Here is a 24471-nt window from a genome sequence, read left to right on the forward strand (position 1 = left end):
TGAGGCTTTGATGCATGGAGACTCTGTAGTTGTGTCTCCTGATTCATTAGGGTCGATGTCATCCTCTTCTGCGTATAAACCTTCCTTCTCACTTCCACTTAAGTTAGAGTCTCGTGAGTCGAAAAAGTCTGGGCACTCTGCATTAGACTTTGGGAAAGGAGACGGCTGTGGGTCAAAGCTTCTCTTCGCAACACTGACAGCATCTTCATTATCGGACTCTGCCAGGGATTCAAGGATACCACGTTCTTGAGAACCATTGGAGCCCAACCAAGGAACTGACCAATCCATGTTTTCTGGGTCTTCAGCTTCTGGTTCCATTTCTGATTCACTTACAACATCTTGGATATCACCAGTGATACCTTAGATGGAAAACAAACAGCTGTTGAAAATGTATTAATATTTTTTTGCTGAGATTAAGTCAACTGAGCTTTAGTGGTACACCAAATTGAGTTCCAGCTCTTGCAGGAGTGCAACTTATTAGAGCTCTAAATGGAAAGGTATGTAATATCATGAGGATAGCAGCCTTCATTTCCAACTGCACAAGAAAAACAATTGGCTGGATGTTCTCCAAATTTTCCTGTTTATACATGGAAGGTCGGTGTCAGTGTAACAAGCACTGCATTGACTGTCAACAATTCCATTTATGACTTGAAACCAGGATCAGTTGTTCCTTACATTTGACTCCAACAAGTAAAACCATTGTTTATTTGTCAGTGGTGTTGTATTATGTCAGTATATTTTTAGCTGAATCAAAAAAGCCTTTCCCTAGAGACATTGGTCCAGAGCCGAAGAATAACTGTGGCTGGCAGAAAGAAGCCCATCTCATCATGACACATCTCAACATTTGCCACAAGGTGGCGTCATAATATTGAAAGAACAATTTTTTTCCTTGCTGGTTATCCCATGGATCTGGAAGTCAGCTAATAAATAATGACGTGTACTGTGTGTACTGTATAAGCAAAGCCAAATGTATGCATGCCAATCTTTCCGTGGGTCACTGGTTACTTTGCTTGCTATCTTGCCTTTGGTTTGACAATTGGCCATGTTTTATTTGTGCACACGTGTAATTTGAGAACTGACCTGACAGCATCAGGTGAGAAGGGAACGGAATTGTGTGAATATGTATGTTCAACTTGCTTTGAAAAGTAGAACCTAAATCACATATTGTCACATACAGTCCTGTGAAATACTGATGTCAGTATGTGTATTGTTTTTACATGACTATGTAGAAAGTGATTAATGCATTGTGTACTTGGCTACTTGGCTAGTTGAAGTTACCAAGAGTTGTGTGTCTCTATCACACTTCTCACACTTGGTTCCACATCATTTCAGCACATTCACGTCATCAAGACTTCCTCCTGATCCAGCAAGAATGTCTGCTTCCTAGTATGGTATTAAATTGGCTATGGTTGCCTGTCTCCATGGAAACAAGTAGTCAGCATCCTTGACAAATGAATGAACTCCTGCTCTGACGCATGACCCCCTTTAGGCCTGACCTCTAGCGGATTAGATGTTTCCATGGAGCCACAGCCTTGGAGCTAATGTTTTTAGTGATTTTAAAGTGTGACATAACATGACATAAAACCAATCAATCAAACAGCTTTACTGCACTGGGTACCATGTTTCCTATGGAAAATAGTGACTGTCTTGGTGGAAATGCTATCAGTCAAGATAAGTAAAACAACATAATGCACATTATGTTATTATTATGAACACTCATTAAAAGTAACACAAGTTGCAAGTAGTGTATTTGTCTACTGTTAATTTTAAGAGAACATTGCACATATAAGAAACCCAAAGGTCTCAAAAGCAACCACATTCTGTAAACCGGTTAAAAATCAATGCACAACAGGATTATCAATTATCCATTTAGATGTTAAATAGATACATGTATGTATATTTCCTTTGCCAGACATAAACAAGAGGATGAGCAAATGGATAAATTGCTACTTACTGTACCCATTATTCATTTTTTTCCCCTTGAAGTGACTCTTTATGGCTCTGTAGTTGATAACCAGCTTTGCATCGTTCTTCTCAGAGGGCCCACAGATGGATAAATTAAATCCAAGCACGTGTTATGAATTACAGATGTTCACGTCCCCTACCAACTTGCTCAAGTACTGCTTTGCTCCTTGGCTAGTCTATTTAAAGAGCAAGAAGAGGTGTCTTTGCCCCTTTGGACACAGTTGAGTTAGCATCGCACACAGCTCCAATAAGGACAAATCCCTATACCCTTGTCACAAGTACATGAATGCAGCGCAGACATCTTTTGAAAATAAAATAACAGTTAACATATAAACATATAACATATAAAATAACAGTTCTATTGTAAACTAAACACTTCTGCACTCTTTAACATGATGGCGATGACCCTACCAGCATGTTGATCCTAGTTTGCATAGCACAAATTCCGAATAATTATTCCAAGTTGAGCTGCACCGACTCTGCATAAATTAAACACAAAAGAAGACACGGGTACGAGTAATTGTAATGATTAACATTGCGATGGTAAATGTATCTAGCACAGAGCAGACTTTCACTTCATGTCTTCTACATCGAGGTGACTTTGTCAAAATGAAATTTGACAACATACTGTCAGACATCAATGGCTTTGGAAAATTCCAAATCAGATTAGTCCTGATACAGTTCTTATCTCGGATCACATTGCCGTGTCACTTCCTGCTGAATAACTTCATGGCAGGGGTTCCCTCTCACCACTGCAACATCAGCGCTCTGGATAATGAAAGCATCTTCTTCAATTTGACTTTGGAACAGAAGTTGGCGCTTAGTACGCCAGTAGAGGAAGATGGGACACCAAGTTCCTGTCTGATGTTTTCAAAGCCTCGACATCCACATATGTTGAACAGCAGTAAGGACTCATTGCTTGTTCAGTGTCAGAATGGATGGGTGTATGACAACAGCAACTTTAAATCGACATTGGCAACGGAGGTAAGTTATCACTATTTTTTACAGTTGTATTTTCAAAATGCATTATTATATGTTGCTTGTAAACATAAAGAAAACGTAAGCACCTTTTCTGACAATATTTCCCAGAACTTTTATTACCAGAAACGTATTTACTCGCATAAAACAAATGGCATGCTGCTGATATCAGCATGTATCTAACTAAATACTGAATATTTTATGTCACTTGCCTTCATTCCACTCGTGGCACATATCCTTAATTTATGTTTGCCGTATACATTTGCCTCATGTCAAATTTTCATTGGTTTACAGTGGGATCTCGTATGCCACCGGAAAGGCATGAATAAGGCGACAGCCACCATCTTCTTCATTGGCGTTATGTTTGGAGCCCCTTTGTTTGGATTTCTGAGTGACAGGTAGAAGAACAAAAATAACATGTTTCTTGGGAACAAGCTCTTGCTTGAGTAAATAAACACTTTTGCTTCTTCTTTTACTCACCAGGTTTGGCAGGCGGCGGATGCTCTTGCTGTCCTATCTCTCATCAATGCTGTTTGCAGTGCTAAGTGCATTCTCCACTTCCTATATACTGTTTGTAGTTATGCGCTTTTTTACCGGGATGTCGCTCGCTGGAATAAGCATCATCTCTTTTGTTCTCAGTACGTTAACTAATGGCATAGTCAGATTTGGCTAACAACAGTTTCAGTTTGGGGATTTAAGCAGATGTTAACTTTGCTTACAGATATAGAGTGGTTTGGTGTGGAGCAAAGGACCCTCTATGGTATAATCTTCAGCCTTGATTGGACAGTCGGATCCTGGATTCTGGCTGGATTTGCATACTTGGTGAATGAGTGGAGGCCCCTCATTCTGGCTGTTACCTCGCCACTGTTATTGGCGCTGGTTGGTTGGAGGTATTCGAGGGTCATAGCTTTTACTTTGCACCCAAATACTGAAGAAACGACTCCATTATCTGTGTCTTCAGGTGGCTTCCAGAGTCGGCCCGGTGGCTCATGGCTAACGGGAAGGTAGATGCTGCTCATTATTACATCAGTCAATGTGCAAAGATGAACAACAGAGCCATGCACATGACCACCATTACTCCAAGGGTACATTTTGGTGTATTTTTGCTTTGGTTTAGTGAAGAGATGACCATGAAGAAACAGACTGCATCTTTGCTTTTCAGACATTACTGGAGTTTGTAGAGGATAAAAAAGATGACAGAACGTACACTTCTATTGATCTTTTCAGAACATCAAACATGAGGAAAATTGCCATATGTTCAGGCATCGTATGGTGAGTCTCATTTTTAAGGATTGTTTAAGGGAAAATGTACTGTATGTTCTCAGTTGCTTTCTATTTGAGCAATTCATTGATGAAACAGGTCTGATCTGAATACTGATTGTGTGACTGGCGCTCAAAGGTTATTCCCTTGTTAAGTATTAAGACTGTAAGTTTTGCTTTGCACAAATTAGATATTATGTGTTAAATAGTAAGTAGAGATTATGTGGATATCTGAACTTTGGATAAAGCCTGGATTTTCCATGTCTCCATCGACTAATAAAAGTCAAACACTGTCTGACTTTCGCACACGCACGTATAGGTTCGGTAAACTGATAAATTAGCGTGAAACTTATTCAAATGGATGAAGCTGTATGTTTCTGCAATGAAAAACATACAGTCTATCATGTTAACACCTTGTGTGGAACCACTCTGCTGTTATTGCTGATGTATTACTTTGTTTATTTTACAGGTACTGAGTGTCTCTTTTTATGTTCTCAGGTTTGGGGTTGCATTTACTTATTATGGGATAAGTCTGAATATCACCGGGTTTGGATTAAACCCATACCTTACACAGTTTGTATTTGCATCCATCGAAATGCCAGTGAAGATCGGCCTGTATTTCTTCCTGGAAAAAATGGGAAAACGGCTGGCCCAGTCGGCCACCTTGCTGTTGACAGGGCTCTTTCTTTTTATCAACATGTTTGTTGCAAAAGGTTTCTTTTTTTTCTCCATATTCAGTTTATAATCAGTCACAGGCATGACTTACATACAGCGTATTTTCTGATCACCCTCAGAAAAGTGGGCCATTCGTACAGTTTTGGGAGTCCTAGGCAGAGCCATGTCCGAAGCATCATTCACAGTCATATTCTTCTTCACAACTGAACTCTATCCGACAGTTGTACGGTTAGTCAGCGATGCACTAAGCAAACCATTTCTATTGTGGTGTAATGTATTGCGTTACATTAACCTCTTATTATCCAGACAGAATGGCTTAGGCTACACTTCCTTTGTGGCACGACTGGCTGTGTCCATATCTCCACTGATCGTGCTTCTGGAGGACGTGTGGCATCTCCTACCATCCATGATCTACTGCACAATGGCAGTGGTTTCTGGTTTAGTGGCTTTACTCCTACCTGAAACGCACAATACCAGATTGCCTGAGTTCATTGAGGATGTTGATAAACCGAGGTAAACTGGGCAATGTCAGTTACTTTCCACTGAATAGTTCTTAGTACACTCAGCTCAACAAGCCATTGACACTTTCCCACTGACACCAGCAGGTACAGTGGAACCTCCACTAGCGTACGCTTTTGTGTGGTTTTCTGTTAACGTCGAAAATTTACGACAAAATGTTGCCTCGGTTTGTGTGCATTCTATAAAGCGCGTGTTGTCGTGCTGTTAATACACTGCGTGAGTCCAACTGTGTTCTTAATGTATTTTTTTAATCATAAAAAATCCTCCCTTGTTGGCATCCTATTAGCTAGCTTACAAAATGGCAACCGGAACAGGAAGTTACGTCACCCGCCAATGATGGAATCAGCGGTTGACAATTATATTTTTACATGCATGAAACAATTGATGAAACAATAAATGCATACACAGTAAATGACAAATGAAAGGGATAAACAAACATTCAAGGTTACTTCCACATTCATTGAAAACGACACGATGTGGCAGCGAGTTCAACCGCCACCGCATTCCTGCTTTCCGTCAGTCAAGAATGGCATGTTCAGTGAAGGCAAAAGTAAATGTTCACTTACTGTATCCCTTTCATTCATTTCATTCCTTTGAATATATTTATGTGCATTTTGAATTGTTTTCTGCATGTAAAAACGTGTTTTGTCTTAACATTTTTGGCTTTCTGGAACGGATTATTTGGATTTACATTATTTCTTATAGGTTAGCTTCAGTTTTGGTTAGCGTCAGACCTTCTGGAACAGATTAATGATGCTAACCAAGGTTCCACTGTACTACCATAATTAATTCTCATTGTAGTACCTGTCAGCCTGGCTTCTAAGCGTGCCAAGACAATACCATATGGGTGATGATCCATGTTCTTGTTGACCTAAGTAGCCCTCGTATCAAATTCATCATGTGTTTACATTGTAGGAAGATATCAACAAGGGGGAAGGCAATCTAATGAAGAAACAAAATCCTGTCAAGTGTAACCGTGATGCTGAGCTCAGCCAGTCCACAAGATGTATTCAGTCTGCACAAGACAGAAGAAGCACAGCAATGTGACACAGCAAATTGAATTGGCAATAAATGTTGAATACATGAGAACTTGACTGTTTGACTAATAGGTAGGTGTAAGTCAATCTTCTTGACACATTTGTCATTAGTTTTAACTATTTCTGTCAGCATACCTTCCCAATACTGCCTTCTAAAAGTGCTGTCCGTAAGGTTCATGTACCGCAACGAGGCGCTATACGTTCTAACGTACTATATATTGCGGTTTCCTCCTCAGAGCATGCAAGCCATACCACAAGCATAGGAAAAAGTGGAAAAATGTAATTTTATTTATTTCTCGTTTCTCGAAATCCCAGTGCGTACAGGCAGAATACGGTGCAACTTCTCAGCCACTGCTAAATGTTAATAGTTTTTCTGAGACTGCATGTATGTGTATGTGCTTGCACACTATGGGCATGTGCATGTGCATGAGCCATGAGTGATTGACAGTGATGAACGCCACTCTTCCTTTTCAGGCCAACCAACAAATAATCATAATTGTGAAGAATATAGACATTTTTGGTTTTTTGAAACCAGGCGAGGTGGTAATGTTATATTTTTCGGTGAGAAAAGTGTAATTTGGAGCCAAGAAGGGGTAGCACCTTTAAGGGACTTAACACTGACATGAGACACTCAAAAATGGTGCTGTCAGTACCCAACATGGGGTGGACAGCTAGATGCATAGACCACAAATTTTATATTCACCTTTAACAGATATGCAATATAGAAAATGGATGTATGGATAAGTCCAAAGTTTTACATATTTTACATATTTGTGTGGTGATAACAATTTGATTTCCCCAAATTCTGTTCACCAACATTGCATGAATTTGTGGATCAAGCATAAAATACTTGTGAATAGGTGAAGATAGAGAACATACAAATCCCTTATTTTTTAAATCACAAACATTAAAATTTGCAGATTTAGTACTTTTTCAAACCGCTAAAATAATGCATAAAGCTAACAATAACCTATTAATACCCCAAAATGTCATACAATACTTTCCTACAAGATAGGAGAAATATGATCTTAGAGGAACACTTATGTGCGAGAACAACGCTAAAACCCCACAGCATTTCAGTATGTGGAATTAAACTATGGAACGGACTGAGTAAGGAACTCAAACACACCAAGTTGAGCGAATTCATCAAACAATACAAGCAACTGATGTTTGCAAAATACAAGGAAGACGAGTCTTGAACTTGTTTTGTTATGCTTGTCTCTGTTTATTATTATTTATTTGTTATTATACTGATTATTATATTTATTGTGAAAAAAATGTATAATTACATCATCATATTGTTACATTACCTTATCATTATTCTATGTATTAAAAAAACACATATGGAATACAGGAAGTGAATAAATGTACTGCATAAGATGTGGAACGGATGCGGGGTGGGATTAAATAAGCTTTGCTTCTTCCGACTCGTTTTGGACATGTGGAACTGTGAATTGAATTATGTGATGTATTCCACTGTAACCTGTATGCATTTTCAAATAAAATGAAACCATTACCATTACCATAGGTCCTACTCAAAACGTAGCCGTGATGTAGACATGTAGACGTTCAACATTTCTTCATGAAAACGCTTGAGCTCAAAACAAATCAGTATTTACACTCGTCGGTCAGTTTACCTTGTCGTCAATTATTGTCCTATGACAACTTTAACTGTCTGGTCAAGAATAACACCAAGGAAGACAACAATGGGTCTTTTTGATGCCAATTATTAATGTTTTTTGTTTAAGCATAATTAGGTCAGCCACAACTAAAACAAGCAAGATAGCGTTTGTAAGGTATTGGCATAGAACGTACAACGGCAACTACCAAGGTTATTCTTAAAAATGAATCACTTTCCATATTAGTCTCATATGACTGCACAAGCAAGCTGTTTTCAATGTCTTACCACACAGTCACAGATCCCCATAAGTGACTATTAACTCTGCAACATGACTTTTGTATCTTCTCTGCCCCTCACTCCACACTGGCAGTTGAGCTTTCAAGATGAAGTTTGATGATGTGATAGCAGAATTGAACGGCTTTGGGAGATTCCAATTTAGGCTGGTGCTAATGCTGGTAATTCCACGTTTGCTTTTGCCTTTTCACTTTCTTCAAAATAATTTCGTCGCATTTATTCCTTCTCACCACTGCAACATTAGTGCTTCAGATGATGCGAGTGTTTTTAGGAATCTGTCCACTGGGCAGAGGCTCACTGTCAGTATTCCAGTACAGGAGGATGGGACGCTGAGCTCTTGTCAGATGTTTGCCGAGCCTCAGTATCATCTGTTGCTCAATTCCTCTAATGTTACTGAGCTGCCAACAGTATTTTGTCAGAACGGATGGGTGTATGATACTTCCGTCGTCAAGTCTACTCTGGCATCAGAGGTGAGTTTTAGCTGCATGCTTTACACAGCATCACATAAATCCTTCATTCTTGAGTGACTGTCTTGACTGTCCTCAATCCCCCTGACAGTGGGATTTGGTCTGTGAGAGAAGAAAAGTAAACAAAGCCACAGCAACCATCTTCTTCCTGGGCGTCATGTTCGGGGCAGCAGTGCTTGGCACTCTCAGTGACAGGTCATCATTAGTTCAGCTCTACACTCTTTTATGATATTAGTTTAGAGGAGAACAGATTCATATTTTTTCATCTTTTGAGGACCATTTCCATCACTGTCTGAGCTCGCATGGCTGCCATTGTAAAGCTGAGTTTGAAGCCGAAAGTTATGTTATCTCTAGTACTGTAGTTATAAATCACCAAAGTCAGACTCTGTATTACTTTTTTTAGCACTTTCAATTTCATACTTTTCTTTTTGTCTTGCAGGTTTGGCAGGAGAATAATGCTCCTGGTGTCCTATCTGATAACCACAATCTTTGGATTCGCAAGCAGTATGTCAACTAGTTTGAGCATGTTTGCAGCCATGAGGTTTTTTACTGGATTCGGATGTTCTGGAATCAGCATAATCACTGTTGTCCTCTGTAAGTGAAATGACATTTTATTGTTCAAAAACATGTCTATTAATTGGAGTATAACTTATTTATTAACATTAATCTTACCCTCACTCAACTTACTGCCAACATAGAAATTCTTTTTTTTTTTTTAGTACAACACACAGATTTTAGTGCCAATTTCATTGCTCATTTTAGGTATAGAATGGGTAGAGGTCAAGCATCGATCCACAGTGTGCATTTTATTAAGCTTGGACTGGAGTGTGGGCACAACCCTGCTGGCTGCTGTGGCCTATTTAGTCAATGACTGGAGGTACCTGACAGCCGCAACAAACACCCCAGTCTTGTTGGCCATCATCTGTTGGTGGTAAGGAGAAATGACGAAAAGAGGAAAAAGATTAACGTCAATCTTTCTGTATTGAACAAAGAAACCAATTTCACCATGGCCAAAGATCATAGTTGAAGATGTGTGTGTCATTGCTCAAATGTGTGTGGCAGGTGGCTTCCAGATTCTGCCAGATGGCTGAAAAGCCACGGAAAGGTGAACCGTGCTTATTTTTACCTTAACAAGTGTGCCAAAGTAAACCGCAGAGAGCAATTCATGGAGCACCTAAAACCTGAGGTGCAAAATCTTACAAATTTGTGAATATTTGGTCAAGAATGACATCAATTTTATCTGACTTGAATAAATTATTTCAAGTTTTTCTTTTCAGAGTTTATCCAAATTAACAGTGTCCGAAAATGGAAAGAGAACATATTCTTTATTGGATTTAGTGAGGACTCCCGGCATGAGGAGACTGACTCTAATTACTGGCATTGTGTGGTATGTATCATATAACTAGACCTTTTTTACACCTTTAAAACTGCCCCTTTAATGCATACATACCTTACATGCAATGAGTTGGTGTGGAGTGCTACAGTAGAACGTCTGTGGTGGTATCCATTCAAAATCCATTCACTGGTCTACATTTAGTTTGTTCATACTGTATTTCAAAACATTATTTCCATAGAAATAATCGGTTTCAGAATCTAATTTGCATATAAATGTTTAAAAAGTAGTTGACCAATCTTGATATGAACAACCATTGACATTGTGACCGTTTATCCCACTGACAATCTGCTGTCTCAAAAGTGAAGCGGATGAGAAACAGAATCGTGTCCTTGTAGTTGGCAAAAGAACAAAAGTAGGTGAGAGTGGTTCAATAGGAAAGTGGTTGAGACAGAAGTTGGCGGTGAGGCCACTCGTTCATTTACGATGTGTGCCAAAGAGTTAGTGCCATGAGTTTGTCTCTGGGCACCAAACTGTGCTTCAGCACACAAAAACTAGTAAAGCGCATAGGTGACAGTATAATATATCAGTAGAATACGCTTTTTTTCTCTGCTTGTTACAGTGGCGGAGCCAGAACATTTTCATTGGTGTGGCCAAAGTGAGACAATTACTCACATAAGGGTGGCAATAAGTTGATACGTAAAATGTATAGATGGCCAGTGGGGTGGCCAGAGAGTGACCAGGGGCCATATATACACATACATATATATATAAACTGCTAAAAAAAAATAAAGGGAACACTTAATCAATTTCACATGCTGTTATGCAAATGGAATATACAACAGGTGGACAGCAAGACACCCCCAATAATAATAATGATTTCCAATTATAATTTTAGTGTGATTCTGTTGTCAGCACATTCAACTATGTTAAGAACATACATATATACAGTATATACAGTATATATATATATATATATATATATATTGCGACTTCAGAGGTTCTACTGTATTACGTTTAGCGGTAGGAAATTCTGAAAACACTTTCTAATCTTCTGTTTGTAGGTTTGAAGTGGCCTGCAGTTACTACGGAATTGGTTTGAATATCTCTGGATTTGGCGTGAACATTTACCTTACACAGTTGATCTACGGTGTCTCTGAACTCCCTGCCAAATTTTTCATCCTCTTCTCTTTGAACAAACTCGGGAGAAAGCTGAATCAGTCCGGCGGACTTGTTCTGACTGGACTTTGTCTGTTCTGTAACGTCTTAATTCCAGCGCGTAAGTGATCAAGATTGAGTCTAAATAGCAAATGATAAAGAGCAGCTTGTTGGGATTAAAAATGTCTTTCTTGGATGTCATATTTCAGATTACGCAGCATTTCGAACAATAGTGGCAGCACTGGGCAAGATGTTTTCTGAAGCAGCTTTTACAGTTTTGTATTTGTACACTGCAGAACTCTATCCTACAGTAATGAGGTCAGTATAACATCATGTAAATCACAATACAGTATAACACACATTGTCCAGAACGTGTAAGAGTCATAAGAGTCCATATTCGAAGCACTGGCCTACTGAAATTGTTAGATTCTTAGAAATGTTTTTGTATTAACACAGGCAGAATGGTTTTGGCTGCTGTTCCTTCCTGGCCCGTCTCGGCGTGTCACTGTCCCTCCCGGTGACTCTTCTTGAGGAGGTGTGGGTTGCTTTGCCAGGCATTGTCTTTTCCGTGATAGCTTTAACTGCCGGGTTGTTGACAATGCTTCTCCCTGAGACAATGAATGTCCGTCTTCCGGAAACTATTGAAGATGTGGAACAGACAAGGTAATAGACCTTCATTTTGACAGGATTACACATGATTAGTATTTAGAGTGTCGACAATGACAATGGTCTGTATGTTCCAGAAGATCAGACTGCACATCTGACGAGAACGCTCCTCTTTAATTATGTGGTTTGCAAAAGTCCCGTTAAAATCCTCCTCAAAATAACTGGAACTGCTCCCTTTCATAACTTGTATATCACACAACACAATATTGGTCTGGCTAGTTTGTAGTGTATGACTTAATAAATATTCTGAAAAAAAATCTGGTGTATTTGGTTCTTATTTCATACCGATAAATCACATGTGGCTATTACAATCCTCAAGGTTGCTGTAAATCCCTAACAGGAGCAAGATTGCCAAGATAGGGCTATAAAAACACAGCCATGCAGAAATATATCAAGCATGTGAACGACACCCCGTGAAAATGACATTTGTGGCACCCCCTAAGGCAGGGGTCACCAACACGGTGCACCAGGTAGCCCCTCACGACCGTATGAGGCGCCCGCAAGCCTGCTTTTCATTCAGGTTGTCAGTTAGTAATGTGAGAACACGAGAAAGAAATGCATTCTGAAATACAAAATATGAATTGTGGATACCAGCATTATGTGAGTGTTCCAGTAAAACAAGAATATTCGTTTTGTTTGTGCTGAAATAAGCTGTGGAAATAAATGTTACTCACAAGAAAAAAACCTTGATGACCACTGCTCTAAGGGTTGTACTCAAAATGCTTTGGTAGACTATCATACATGGAATCCAGATATGCTCAATGTTTTATAATCGTTAGACAAATGCTCAATGACTAAGTCCCACCGCTGTCCCTGCAAAAACGCTTTGCTTGATGGCGGTTTTTCAAACAATTTTGCTCAAATTGTACAGACATGCTTGTCGGTACCCTTTAACAATTGTATACCAATTTGTGGTCATACAATGGGTGTTATGTGGCACGTACTGAACTGTGTGTGAAAATATCAAGTCAGTCTGACTTAGGGGACCAAACCTTAGGGTTTAATAACAGTGCCACCAGGTGGTGTGCTTGTCAGAAAAAATAACACCACAGGAAACACAGTAAGAGTGCAAGGTTTGAATTGTCACCTTCTTGTGTGCAGTGTTTCAGGAGTACAAGGGTGAGATTACACAAACAATTACCTACAGAACTAAGAGTGACAAAAAGCTTACCTTCACTTTTAGCTACCGTTTAAAATGAATATTAAAGTCGGATAAAAATGTCATGATATCCAGTATTTACAGTATCTGAGAACATATATCATTACTTCACTGGAGAGTATGCTGGAAGTATTTTGATTTATCTGAGTCTTGCTGCTGCAGGGCCAATGAGCACACCCTCAAACCTGTTTAACTAACTTCAGTGATGCTGAAAGGCTAAATGAATTGCTTTTTAGTTCTTATGGTTGCAGGTAGAGATGGAGTATTGGCCGAGTCGTTCAAAACTTGCACGTTTTTTACTGAACCAGGACTCGCGGGTAATTATCTCAGTTACCTTGTTTACCCTGCTGCCACTAAAGCTGAATTAAAAAGGAAAGCGGGTATCATGGCATTAACTGTGCAATTGTTACTCTAACTGCATTTGTATAAATGTATTAACCCCGTGGAAGAAGCTACACATATGCTCCTTGCCTCAAATCAACTCTCCTTTCTGCTTCCTGTTCCTGTTCGAGCTCACTAACAGTGAGCCGAGCACTCAAAGAACCTGGGTAATACCACCCGGGTGAACCACTTGCGAAACTAGACTCACTCGGCATGAGGGACACGGCAAGTGAATGGTGACTCTGACATTGGCTCAGGAGCTAGCAGTGGCTCGCCAGCTGACTTTGAGCAGCTCACCAAAGGGCCTAAGAATATAGTCTTTGGCTCTTAGTGTTTTTATAACTGTTCAGTTCAGACATTATTAATGATGAATCAACATTAAACACAATTAGCTTTGTTTTTGTTAAAGTAGTTGTAATGGAGATGAAAGCTGGGGTAAAGAAATGCGTACTAGAATAAAAGATGCAGATGAACAATGTTTTTTGTTGGTGTTTTAATGCAAAATGTCAGTTGTGGACACCAACACTTTTAATGTTCTGGCAAAATAAATGTTTTCAGTTTGTTTGGGTTGAAATAAGCTATGAAAATAAATGTTACAGAAATAGTAGCTTTTGAGCATTTTCATTTTGTAAAAGTAGCTTTTAGAAGAAAAAAGTTTGGAGACCTCTGGGTTAGGTTGTAAACAGAGCCTGGAGCAACCAGAAAAGATGACAAAAAATATGCACTAGAAACTTGCTTTTTTTAATTTGGTCATAGAGCAAGCTTTATGATTGAATTATGATTTAATGATGATTTAATTCTGTTAAATGTTTTACAGTTATCTCGTTATTCCCATTTTGCATGACATCAACTTTCCAACACTGTAACTGTCCTATGGAAATTCTTGCTTGCATTGACAAGCTTTTGCTTCAAGTATATCAGTTTTGCGTTCAAAGTTTAACTTCGTCATCAAATATTAGCCCCTGAAACGAGTCATTCTGAACAAGCGTACAAATAACAGGTCTTCTAAAAATGGACTTTGCCATGGCTCAAATCAGCCACAGCATGATGACCTTTGCTATTTTTTTACCTGGTAAGACCATTAAGATAAACCGGTTGGACATTAACAAAAATGGCATGTACAGTACTAGATTGTAATGAATATGACGGTGTTGGCAAATGATTTAACTTATATGTTAATTCTTAAAGATTGCTTACTTGCATGCGACACAATAACAGTCCATTGACTCCACATTTCCAGTTGAGCTTTCAAGATGAAGTTTGATGATGTGATAGCAGAATTGAACGGCTTTGGGAGATTCCAATTTAGGCTGGTGCTAATGCTGGTAATTCCACGTATGAGTTTGCTTTTTCACTTTCTGCTAAATAATTTCGTCGCATTTATTCCTTCTCACCACTGCAACAGTAGTGCTTTAAATGATGGGAGGGTTTTTAGGAATCTGTCCACTGGGCAGAGGCTCGCTGTTAATATTCCGGTCCAGGAGGATGGGACGCTGAGCTCTTGTCAGATGTTTGCTGAGCCTCAGTATCATCTGTTGCTCAACTCCTCCAACGTTACTGAGCTGCCAACAGTATTTTGTCAGAACGGATGGGTGTATGATACGTCTGTCGTCAAGTCTACTCTGGCATCAGAGGTGAGTTTCAACTGCATGCTTTGCACAGCATCACTTACTGTAAATCCTTCATTCTTGAGTGACTGTCTTCATGCCCCCTGACAGTGGGATTTGGTTTGTGAGAGAAGAAGAATGAACAAAGCCACAGCAACCATCTTCTTCATGGGCGCCATGCTTGGAGCAGGAGTGCTTGGTACTCTTAGTGACAGGTCATAAGGATATGTTCTTAAATGCTTTGTTTGTCATTGGAATCATCTTGCAATAGTTAATACATCACAATCCAAAAAGAACACTGTCTGAATTACCTTACTGCATGCATACTCTATAATTTAACTCTATAATTTAACGGTATCGTGGTTCGGTACATACCTCAGTTTTAAGGTCGCGGTTTGGTTCATTTGTAGTACCGTAAGGGAAGAAAATGCACAACATAAAACATGCTAAGCTTTTGTTTAAGCAGCTCTAATGATTTTTAAAATGAAACAAAAAGCTGCAAACTGCTAGCAGGTAAATTATCCAATGAATTTTCAAACATTTTCAAATAAAAAGACGTTTCAGTTTAGGAAAGTACAATGATGCCACCAAGGTTAACAGTAACAGTTGGAATTATTATTTTATTGTTCTTATTGCCTTAAAAGTTCCGGCTCCAAGCCCTGTTCCCCATTTTGAATGAACAATGCCGGCACACTACTTTCTTCCCATCCATTTGTCTCCGTTCATCCGGACAGCAAAGTGTTCCCAAACAGAAGCTTTTAATGACGGAAGAGGGTTTTCAAGCTCTGGCTTTTTTTTGGTGATATCACTAGCCAAAGAATAGGCCGCAACTGGATTTGTTTACAGAGTGTCACTGTGCAATACGTACCCGGAACGCAATCGGTTCATGTGCAGAACATGTGCAGAACATGTCTACATCCGGTCGGCCTATTTTTCGGCAGTCACATGTTCGGCATGTGTAATCTACATCAGTGGTCCCCAACCTTTTTTGACCCACGGACCAGCTTGTGTTCCCACAAATCTCCCGCGGACCGGGGTTTGTGGTGGTGGTGGTGGGGGTTCGCACATTATAGCGATCTAATTTATCTTATTTATTATGTATTGTGTAAAACTATAAAACTAAGACATGAATAACATCAAATTAAAAGCACAAAATGAATGCCGACCCACCATCCACCACTTCAAGTTCCAGCCAAGTTTTTCCAGAGAGATTATTACATCGCTGTTTGACGTGTGTGGGAAAAGGCAGTGCGCTAGCATGAATTAACTTGAGACAAATGTGCACATTAGCACTCAATAAGTCATCAAAACTTACCTTTATGCATTCCCTCATAGTATCAGCATTTGACACCAAATATGAGGTGAAAGAAAAATGGTAAAAATACAGTAGTAGTCTGTCTGTGCGGCATGAGATAAAGTTAGCACACGCACAATGGACATGCGTCAAGTGAGACGGATGTAACAGAGAGAATCCGGCCACTTTTCAAAATAAAACATTAAAAAAAATTAAATAATGGAAATTATTTTTTCTTTCTGTGCGGCCCGGTACCAAATGACCCACGGCCCGGGAGTTGGGGACCACTGATCTACGCCATCCGTCAATCTATTTTACGACAGCAAGCATCTCGCTTCCACTCCCAAAAACATCATTAAGATAGATAGAAATTTGAGAAGTAACAACATAATCAATCGTTTTTTTTTCGTCATCATATCCATGATAATTTATAAGCCCTCTTTTCTTTGTTCCATAAATAATTTTACGTTGTTTTTGGCCACTGAAAGAATACACACAAAAGCATTTGCTAGGAAGATATGTTTGGATGGATGGTATTTCCCCGTTTACAAAGAAAACTGAAAAAGCTTTACACTCTCAAAGTCGTGGCCCGTGGGCCATTTGCGGACTGCCGAGTCACATTTTGTGGCCCGCAACTTGTCTTCAAAGATGACTGTGATACGGCCTGCGACAAGCCAATGTTACTTGTAGGATGCACACATAAGCCTACACTGAACTAAGAGTGAGTGAGTCACTTAAAAAATGTGGTAAAAAAATTCCACCCATTTTCTATACCGCTTGTCTTCATTAGGGTCACGGGTAAGCTGGAGCCTATCCCAGCTGAATGCAATAAACTGTGAATTTATTGATTTATTTATTTGATTCACCCTATTACTGTATCAAGATATTATTGTTATTGTGAGCCATGTATCGCGTGTCGTATCGTGAGGAACCCCGAGATTCCCAGCCCTACTCCCAATACTTGATGCGGCCCAGCCTCACTCAAACTGTACCTCCAGCGGCCCCCAGGTAAATTGTGTTTGAGACCCCTGCTCTAGATGAATCCATCATTGCACTCTATTTATAGTTGTTTACATTGTGTACATATGTGTTTTATTCTGTTTATTTATGTAGGTTACACGTAACTGGACATGACGTTTATGTCTGCGCTATGTGCATTGCGTAAGTTTTTACGGAACTCAGTCTTGGTGGATGTCATAAAACGATAGAAACATCCCCATACTTATGAAGTATTGTACCAAGATTCAGTTATAAAATAACCTCCCAACATATGACACATGTTATATGAAGTACGGCTATTGACCATTTATGTTCATTAAAAAAATAACCACCACCACTCGTGACGTCGCACAAGCGCTGTCTTAAAAATCAGCTCAAGGAGGAAGTGACATAGCCCTTGTGCATGCGCGGGACCGATTGCATTCCGGGTACGTATTGCGCAGTGACACGCAGTAGACACTTGACTGTCCCTCACTCGATACGTTCCATGTAGGATCTCGGTACGGCGCTGTACTCTAATGAAAAATCTGATTACAAATACATGTACACATACGTTCCACCTCTAGTAATGACGATAACAAATAACTACATATCACGTTTCATTCTCCCCAAGCCTAAGAGATATTTATTTATGCAGCATAACTATTAACAGATTCTTCCGAACATACTATTTTCCATCTAAGATTATTTTTTTCTATGATGTATTCTCTTGCAGGTTTGGCAGGAGAACAAACAGTGCTCTTGGTGTCTTATGTGACAACCACCTGCTTTGGATTTGCAAGTGCTCTGTCATACAATTTGTCCATGTTTGCAGTCATGCGGTTCTTTACTGGATTTGGATGCTCCGGAATCACCGTAATCACCAATGCCCTGTGTGAGTGTCGATCTCATCCTTTCAGTGTTGTTTTTATGCAACAAAGCAAAACAGGTCAAAGCTAATCAATGTCATTGGTAAATAAATCAGCTTCTTCCCACTAAGGATGTTGAATTGGTTGTATGTATGATTTGACTTGGAAACTCGTTACTGACTTAGCTCATTGGATTGCTTTGTTGTTGCTACAATCAATGCTCCTTTTACTTTTTACAAAAGTTTTGATGTATTGTCAGAGTTGCTCTAATCTAATCATCATGTCAACAACACTTGAGCAAAAACATGAAGTTATTTTGATTTTGCTATTCTGAAAAAAACTCTTTGTATCAGTCAGCTCTAATAAGAGTATGTGTGTATTTTGGTATATTGTAGGTATAGAATGGACTGACATCAAGCACAGCTGTACACTGAGTATTTTAATAGGCATGGACTGCAGTGTGAACACAATGCTGCTTGCTGGTCTGGCCTATTTAGTAAGAGACTGGAGGTACCTGACAGCCGTAGCAACCATCCCGGCCTTGCTGGGAATCAGTTGTACATGGTAAGGAGAAATGATTGACCGACTTTACTGTTTTCAGCATTTTCATCAGTGGTATCCAAAGTCTGGCCCTGGTGCCATTTGTTGCTTGCAGCTTGTTTTTTGCATAAAAAAAAAAAAGAAAAAACCCTGCGGCAGAATATTACAATCAATAGATGGTTACAGCTGCATTGAGCAGAAAACAGTTAAAAGGTTACAAAAAACAAGTTGTATTAGCCTCAATTTGTGTCACGACTCAGCGTAAGAGATGCAGAGACAACACACTCAGATGACAACAAAAAGGTTTAATACAAAAAGACAGCAATGCAAAAATGACCAGAGTCCGATGACAAAGACACAGGGCTCAAGCCAAAAAAGAAAACACAAAGTGCTACTCGAAGTACTAGCAGGGAAAAATACCACTAGGCAAAAAGGAAAACTAAAGGCGCTGCTGAAAACCAAGCAGGTGAAAACGCACCGCCATTTATATACAATTATAATTGCCTTTAATTGACTATCCAAAAAATCACATTAGCCCAGAATTATTTATTACATTTTTTCAATTGGACATTAGTAAAGTTATCGGTCCTTTACTATTATATCTGGCTTGGCTTTTGTACTTGTTTATATAATATTTATATATGCATTTATGAGCCGCATGGTGGCCTAGAGGTTAGCATGCTGACCACACAGTCAGGGGATCTGGGTTTGTGTCTCCGTTTGGGAATCTGTGGAGTTTGCATGTTCTCCCTGTCCATGCGTGGGTTTTTTCCTGATACTCCGACTTCCTTCCATATTCTAAGAACATGCATTTTAGGTTAATTGGAGACTCTAAATTGTCCATAGGTATGAATTTGAGTGTGTATGGTTGTTTGTCTATATGAGCCCTGCGTTTGGATGGCGAGTCATCTGGGATAGGCTCTAGCATACCCCTACTCACCTAGTGAGGACAAGCGGTATACATAATGGAAGGGTTTCCATCCATCCATCCATCTTCTATGCTGCTTGCTCTTCTATGCTGGAGCCCATCCCAGCGGGCGAGAGGCGGGGTACATCCTGGACTGGTCACCAGCCAATTGCAGGGCTGATGACAAACATAGACAGACAACCATTCACACTCACATTCATACCTATGGACAATTTCAAGTCGCCAATTAACCTAACATGCATGTTTTTGGAATGTGGGAGGGAGCCGGAGTACCCGGAGAAAACCCACGCACACACGGGGAGAACATGCAAACTCCACACAGCCCAAGCGAAGATTCAAACCAAGATCTTCCCGATCGCCTGACTGTGTGGCCAACATGCGAATCAATAGGGCACCGTGCGGCCTGGATATGCATTTATTTTTTCAAAATAACATTGAACATAGCCTCCATCAGAACATTACGAAGGATGGGTTTAACTAAAAGAAACCAAGGAACACTCGGGATTTATGGTCGTCTGGCCAACAACTGTTGAGTGACATGTACACCAAAATAACCAGTTAGAGCAACAGTTTCCCCTGGGGGCGCCAGGAGACTTCAGCAGGAGTTTGAGAAAAATAAAGAAAAACATCTTTTTCATACCTGTTACGCTAACATCAGTTATATTTAGACACAAAATACATAGATGTTTAGTTCCTACAGTGAGAGAGTAAACAGAGTCTGGGGAGAGCAGAAAACTCCTCGAACTAGAGAAGCACTCGGACCTCTGACAATCGCCATGGTTCCCCCCGTATTGTGATTCATACCAAAATAATAATCCTACATTTTTTGGATCAGTCTTTGATATTTTGTAGAACCTGTTTTTGTGCTTTGACCATATACTGTATATATACTGTATATACAGTATATATATATATATATATATATATATACTGTATATACAGTATATATATGTATATTTATTAGGGATGTCCGATAATATCGGCCACCAATAATATCGTGATATACCAAATTTTTACGACAGCGCTTCTGCGACGTCACGTGCTGTGGTAGTTATAGCATATATGTAATATATTGGGAGGTTATTTTATAAGTGACTCTTGATGTTTCTATCGTCTTATGACATCCACCAAAACTGAACTATGTAAACACTTACGCAATGCACGTAGCGTAGATGTAAATGTCATATCCACTTCCGTATCACATACATAAATAAATAGAATAAAACACATAACATAACATATCTTCCTAGCAAATGCTTTTGTGTGTATTTTTTCAGTGGCCAAAACAACTTTATGGAATTTATGGAGTAAAGAAAAGAGGGCTTATAAAATGTCCACTTGCACCATGGAGGTGACTCCCGAAAAATGTCGTCAATGTCGCCGCCATATTGGATGTGGCAAGGCTGCGCTGTAAGTGAATACAAATAAATGTACTGTACTTACTTTTATGAAGTGCCTTTCTACTAAGAAATTTAAGTTAATTCCTCTCGTTTATTCATTCACACACGAGCTAATATACTTGGAAAACAGTTAGGCACCAAAAACAATGTATTTGATCTTCTCAGATGGCTAAGATAAGAACTTTATTGATCCCACACAGTAGTAATTCAGATTACATTAGCTATAGAGCAGAAAATAGTGCCGAATATATATATATATATATATATATATATATATATATATATATATATATATGTGTGTGTGTGTATGTATATGTATGTGTCTATGTATATGTATATACATATATATATATATACATCCCTACTTATTATTAATAACAACTTCTTTCTATCTGGGATTAAATGTGATTAATCGTAAGATAACTATGAGCAAAAAAATATGATTAATCGTGATTAAATATTTTAATCAACTGCACTGAGGTTGTCTACAACCACGCATCGTTGGTTTTAACCTTCTGAGGTAAGCCTGAGCCTTACTAATAAAATTACAACAAAATGTTGTTTTTTTCAGGATTATGCCAGAGTCTGCCAGATGGCTCATAGGCCAGGGGAACGTCAGCCGTGCACATTTTTACTTAAGCAAATGTGCAAAGGTCAACCACAGAGAGCAGTTCATGGACCAGCTCAATCCAGAGGTGAAATAAACTGTACATTTCAAATTCATAAATTGACACCTAGTGTAATGAATTTCACTCTTTTTCCAATTTTACATTCTAGAATTTGTCCAAAGTAATAATAGTAGAAAATGCAAACAGAAAATATTCAGTCCTGGATTTGGTGAGGACCCCCAGGATGAGGAGACTGGCTGTGCTTACTGGCACTGTGTGGTGCAGTACATAAATCTGTGGGGGTTTTTTTTATCCCACTGGTATGTCAGAATATATTGTTTTGATGGCTTACTTCCAGAGAACATTAGAGTAGTGGTTAGCATCGCTGCCTCACGATCAGGAAATCCGTGTTTGACTCACCGTTGGAGCATCTCTGTGTGGAGTTTGCATGTTGTCCATGTGCTAGGTTTTCCCTTGGTACTTTCTCCCGTATGCCAAAAACATGCATGTTAGACCAATTACAGATTCTAAATTGTCCGTAGGTGTGAGTGTGAATGGTTCTTTGTCTATATGTGTCCTGTGATTGACTCTCACCCGAAGTCAGTTGGGACAGGCTGGATAGAAAATGAATGGTTTAACTCCTTTTTCATACAAAACACAGTGGAAGAAAAATCCCTAGAAGGCTTATTAGATGGAAAACTACAAAAACCATACCACCTATCAAGAGAACTACCACATTACCATAGATCCCCAATGTTCGCGGGGGTTACACAAATAGAAAATAAACGTGAGTAATTGAGACATCCATAAAAAAGTATATTTTTATTTTTTACACTAATAAAGCCTGCATTATACTGCTGCATTGAGGCGCCACCATACACTACACCGGCTCGCTGTCCCCCCTCCAAACTCTCCATGTTCCAAGAACCAGATTTGGCCGCCGAAGACCACCTCGGGGCAGACCTAGGACAGGCTGGAGGGATTATTTCTCAGAGCTGGCCTGGGAACGCCTTGGTGTCCTCCCGGAGGAGGTGGCCGGGGACCGGGAAGTCTGGGCTTTCCTAGTGAGACTGCTGCCCCCACGACCCGAACCCGGATAAGCGGAGGAAAATGGATGGATGGACTTACGACCATATATGACTTATGTTCACCTCACTGCAAGTTTTGGGGCCGGATTGTTAATTGTAAAGTTGACTGTAGAAGGCTGTGCTTCTGTAGTCAAATAGCAACGCCGCCATCTTACTCTGAAATGTAATCCAAATGTAGGCTGTACATTTTATGTTTTACTATATTTGGAGGAAAAAAAATTATTAAAACTAAATTTGCTGGGACCCGAATGTTAAATTGAGAATATGCGGGGATCCACTTTATTTGTATAAAACTGGAGAGCCGAAAATGAGTGACTGTGGATAGCATTATCTGAAATACTGTACTTTGATGAAACAAGAAGAACAGTAACGTAATCTGAAAAAAGTCAATGATTTTGGTCTACTAATGTGGTTTTCATAGTATCACCCATGGTAATGTATACATACTGATCAACATATGTTGGCTGATCTGTTTGCAGGTTCGGATTGACATGCAGTTACTATGGAATCAGCTTTAATGTGACTGGATTTGGCGTGAACATTTATCTGACACAGTTCATCCATGGTGCCAGTGAGATTCCTGCCAAAATGTTTGTCCTGTTCACTTTGGACACAATAGGCCGACAATTAAATCAGGCTGGAGGACTTTTTCTGACTGGACTGTGTTTGTTGGGCAACATGCTCATCCCTCTCGGTAAGTGATTGAGAGCGAGACTCTTGCAGAAATTAGAAAGTAAAAAAAAAATAGCAAAGATTACTACAATATTTTGTCTGTGTCTTATTTTTAGACAAGGGGGCTTATCAGACAGTTCTGGGGGCAATGGGCAAGATGTTTGCCCAAGGATCTCTTACGGTTTTATTTCTGTACACAGCAGAACTCTACCCTACTGTCGTAAGGTGGGTAAAGCATGCTGCATATTTCAAAAGTAAACAGGGGGGAAGGCACCAAGATAAATGATTTCAGATCTTTCAGACATTACCTGTGGAAAATGTGTACACTTCATTTGAAATACTATTTGAAAGCTTATTCATAAAAAAAATGTGGTAACAAGTAACTATATCTTATGACATAGCTGTACACATTTTATGAAATATGTACAGTATCTAAAGAGCTGGTGCTGTCTTTGCTCCACATTTGAATCAGTGGTTTGCTAAAGTGACACATTCTTTGCATTTGTGCAGGCTAAACGGGATGGGCTACTGTTCCTTCCTGGCCCGTCTCGGCGTGGCAGCATGCCCTCTGATTAATTTCCTGGACGAGGTGTGGGTCGGTTTATCAAGTCTCATCTTTTCCCTTATGGCTTTAGCTGCTGGCACCCTGACAATGCTTCTTCCTGAGACAAAAAATGCCCGTCTGCCACAGACTATTGAGGATGTGGAGCAGACAAGTTAATGAGCAGATTACGGTACATATAGTTATAGTTATAGTTATAGTTATATATATATATACATATAGTTTAAAAAAGATCACAGAATGACAAAGTTGTGTGTGTTTCAGAGTGTCCCTTTTTGCTTCCACTTTATAATGAAACATTGTAGTGGGTAACTGACCACACAGCAGTTGACATTGCATTTGCATTGCATTTATTTTTACATTTTATGTTGGATTTGCTATAAAATTTCGGGGGAGGCTCTACCCCGCCCGT

At 39.5% G+C, this 24471-nt stretch overlaps 2 protein-coding genes and 1 pseudogene across 2 annotated transcripts; all 3 read left to right on the plus strand.

The window, feature by feature from the left end:
• The first annotated feature begins 153 nt into the window (after positions 1 to 153).
• LOC129182658 (solute carrier family 22 member 7-like) lies at positions 154 to 6361 on the plus strand. The gene is made up of 11 exons (XM_054779044.1): positions 154 to 161; positions 2571 to 2949; positions 3238 to 3341; positions 3427 to 3581; positions 3665 to 3833; positions 3905 to 4028; positions 4106 to 4215; positions 4702 to 4916; positions 4998 to 5106; positions 5185 to 5391; positions 6313 to 6361. Exons 2-11 carry the CDS (start codon positions 2575 to 2577, stop codon positions 6341 to 6343), a joined length of 1599 nt encoding a protein of 532 aa, XP_054635019.1. The 5' UTR covers positions 154 to 161; positions 2571 to 2574; the 3' UTR covers positions 6344 to 6361.
• A 2077-nt stretch (positions 6362 to 8438) lies between these two features.
• On the plus strand, positions 8439 to 12189 carry LOC129182844 (solute carrier family 22 member 7-like). Its single transcript, XM_054779423.1, has 10 exons — positions 8439 to 8819; positions 8908 to 9011; positions 9256 to 9410; positions 9579 to 9747; positions 9879 to 10002; positions 10094 to 10203; positions 11214 to 11428; positions 11517 to 11625; positions 11764 to 11970; positions 12051 to 12189. Exons 1-10 carry the CDS (start codon positions 8439 to 8441, stop codon positions 12088 to 12090), a joined length of 1614 nt encoding a protein of 537 aa, XP_054635398.1. The 3' UTR covers positions 12091 to 12189.
• A 2577-nt stretch (positions 12190 to 14766) lies between these two features.
• Positions 14767 to 24218, plus strand: LOC129182878 (solute carrier family 22 member 7-like; annotated as a pseudogene).
• Positions 24219 to 24471: the final 253 nt, after the last annotated feature.

This window comes from Dunckerocampus dactyliophorus, chromosome 6 (genome assembly GCF_027744805.1).
Source record: "Dunckerocampus dactyliophorus isolate RoL2022-P2 chromosome 6, RoL_Ddac_1.1, whole genome shotgun sequence".
Taxonomy (NCBI): domain Eukaryota; kingdom Metazoa; phylum Chordata; class Actinopteri; order Syngnathiformes; family Syngnathidae; genus Dunckerocampus; species Dunckerocampus dactyliophorus.

Excerpts from the sequence above, each read along its gene's own strand:
- LOC129182658 (XM_054779044.1), top strand. The coding sequence starts at position 2,575 with ATGAAATTTGACAACATACTGTCAGACATCAATGGCTTTGGAAAATTC. Across the intron at positions 4,216-4,701 it reads ATATGTTCAGGCATCGTATG|GTTTGGGGTTGCATTTACTT; the intron begins GTGAGTCTCATT and ends TTATGTTCTCAG. Across the intron at positions 5,392-6,312 it reads GAGGATGTTGATAAACCGAG|GAAGATATCAACAAGGGGGA; the intron begins GTAAACTGGGCA and ends TTTACATTGTAG.
- LOC129182844 (XM_054779423.1), top strand. The coding sequence starts at position 8,439 with ATGAAGTTTGATGATGTGATAGCAGAATTGAACGGCTTTGGGAGATTC. Across the intron at positions 10,204-11,213 it reads CTAATTACTGGCATTGTGTG|GTTTGAAGTGGCCTGCAGTT; the intron begins GTATGTATCATA and ends TTCTGTTTGTAG. Across the intron at positions 11,971-12,050 it reads GAAGATGTGGAACAGACAAG|AAGATCAGACTGCACATCTG; the intron begins GTAATAGACCTT and ends TGTATGTTCCAG.